The 2,259-nt window shown below is 41.7% G+C and overlaps 1 protein-coding gene across 3 annotated transcripts in view; it reads right to left on the bottom strand.

Moving 5' to 3' along the window:
* Nucleotides 1-1,813: 1,813 nt before the first annotated feature.
* Nucleotides 1,814-2,259, bottom strand: part of LOC107572477 (cell wall protein IFF6-like) — a 13,060-nt gene continuing 12,614 nt past the window's right edge. The window contains exons 9-10 of one of the 3 annotated variants that reach the window (XM_016258898.1): nt 2,139-2,222; nt 1,814-2,084 (exon numbers count right to left, since the gene is read on the bottom strand). In XM_016258898.1, coding sequence (XP_016114384.1) covers nt 1,980-2,084; nt 2,139-2,222 — 189 coding nt within the window. In that variant the 3' untranslated portion in view covers nt 1,814-1,979. Of the gene's footprint in view, nt 2,109-2,138; nt 2,223-2,259 lie in introns of all 3 variants that reach the window. The other 2 variants (XM_016258896.1, XM_016258897.1) reach the window with 2 other exon arrangements.

The raw sequence follows: 2,259 nt of genomic DNA, 5'->3' as shown, positions 1-2,259 counted from the left end.
AGGAGAGAGCGTTCAGTCCGAGCAGAGCGACAGAAAGATAGAGATGGCGGATAAAAAACAAAAGAGGAAAACATCTGCGGAACAAACGAAGGCTTAAGGCAAGAAGTAGGACCTGTGTAAATATCGGATCAGCTTTCCAGCGCTGGAGAGAACTCAAAGAGCGGAAGGCCTGTGATCGAACGCCGAGGTTGCTTCGTTTCTTCTCGATAGGTGAGTAACACTGTGTCTGCGCCGCAACAGCTAAAGTCTGTCTAGTTAGTACACTGGATGCGATAAAGCGACCGTTGAAAATCATTTGAAATTTGTCAATACGTCCTAAATAGAATGCAGCAGCCGTTTTCTGTCAGGAATTTGTCGTGTTGTGCCGCATCTAGTGTAGACCATATATCTCGTGTAGACAGCATCACTGATTAGGAGTTCTATAGTATTTTGTCACGCCCGCCACTCGCGTCCGGTGTAGACACGGTGTAACATTGGTTTTGCTTTGTTGCACAGAACTAATCGTTGCCTGGGTTGCATACGTATGTGTGGGGCAGAGCTATCAAAATAGGGGCGAGACCCTTTTGGGGTAGGGGCGTGTTTGTTTTGGTGACTTCAAATGTCAACATTGGCTACCAGAAATCGCTTACCCTGCCTTTAAGTTTTCTTTAACTGTTGAAGCTGCTAAATATATTCAGCCAACAGACTTGCTGCTGCAGTAGTTATGTTACTCTGAATTTATTCTAAATCATTTAATGCACAGCTCGATTTTTTTTATTTACATCGGCTCGTCAGATGTTTTGTTCCATCCATTGCTTTATCACTGTCAATCACAGCATTGACTCGTAATTTACACTAGCGTTTGTAATTCCTGAATCATTATACTGCATAGGCTTACTAGTAAAAGTTCAAAAAGTACATATTTAAAATTGTACTTCTTAGAAATGGATGATGTGTACAGAGGAGAAACTGACTGCAGCCCATGAGGCAGATGCATCGGTCACTCCTGACCATCAGAAGAACCTCCATGAGAAAACAGAAAAAGTACAAAGACTCTGCAAAAGGTGCGGAAAGCAGCTGCAGCAAAAAAATAAAAAATAAATTCCTAGTCCCGATGACCAGGGTTTAAATTGGGCCGGGGTCATCCAAAGCTCATTTACATTTTAGGCGGAACACAACGCACCTCACAGCAATCAGCCGATTCAATGCTGATTGATTCAGTGTTCTGAACGAATCAGTTGAGCAAAGTTTCATTAGCCCATGCATAAACCTCAGACGAATCCGCTGTTTGAACGAATCATTTGAATGAACGACTCACTCATTCAATACTCACTACTGGCATTTTAATTTCATTGAAAAAGTACAATTTCCACCATAATTTCTTGTTTGTATATTCAAAAATACTTATGAGATTCTTTTATTTAATGTAGTTGCATTTTTCAGTGTAAATTTAACGTATAGATCACATTATTGTAATTGAATTTATAAATCAAATGTAAGGACCTGAAATGAAAGCATTGAGACTAGTGGGAAGAAGAAAAAAAAAATTCCTCTTAAAAAACAAAAACACACCATTTATATGGTCACAGCGGATAGACAACTTATGAGAATATTGCTTCAGAATAAATCCTTTGCAAAAAACACCCCCCCCACATAATAAAAGCCAATTTAACCCCTGCCCATGACAATGCGTTATGTTGTGTAAAAATGGACTAATACTTTCCTAAATCAGGGCTCCCCAGGGGTGTTTGGGTCTTAGGGAGAGGAACTTACACAAAGCACCGATGCCAGAAATCAGTTGTGAAATCAGCCAAACTATACAAAAAAAAAACCCCAGCCCCACACACACCTCTCAATCAACTCCTCAAATCGCAATTTTCTTTATTTTTACTTTTTTGGGGGTGGGGGAGAGAAGAGAGAGAGAGACAGAAAAATCTCTTAACTGTTTGAGCAAACATAGAAAACATGCCATTATGAATAAAAGCACTGAATTGAAAAGATCACCAGTAAGTGTTATGCAAAATGCCCATGACCGTTTCAATAACCACTTCACCAACCTTTAACACTTCCCCGACCATGACCACTTTCCCAACCACTTCCCTGACCTTTTCCCCAGCCACTTCCCTGACCTTGACCACTTGCCCAGCCACTTCCAGGACCATGATCACTTGCCCAACCACTTTCCTGACTACTTCCCCAGCCACTTCCCCAACCATGACCACTTCCCTGACCACTACCCCAACCACGACCCCATCCCCTTCCCCGACCATGACCACTTCC

This window comes from Sinocyclocheilus grahami, unplaced genomic scaffold, assembly GCF_001515645.1.
Source record: "Sinocyclocheilus grahami isolate Dianchi unplaced genomic scaffold, SAMN03320097.WGS_v1.1 scaffold1757.1, whole genome shotgun sequence".
NCBI classification, from domain to species: domain Eukaryota; kingdom Metazoa; phylum Chordata; class Actinopteri; order Cypriniformes; family Cyprinidae; genus Sinocyclocheilus; species Sinocyclocheilus grahami.
The sequence above is the reverse complement of the archived record's forward strand: the minus strand, read 5'-3'. Positions and strand labels throughout refer to the sequence as shown.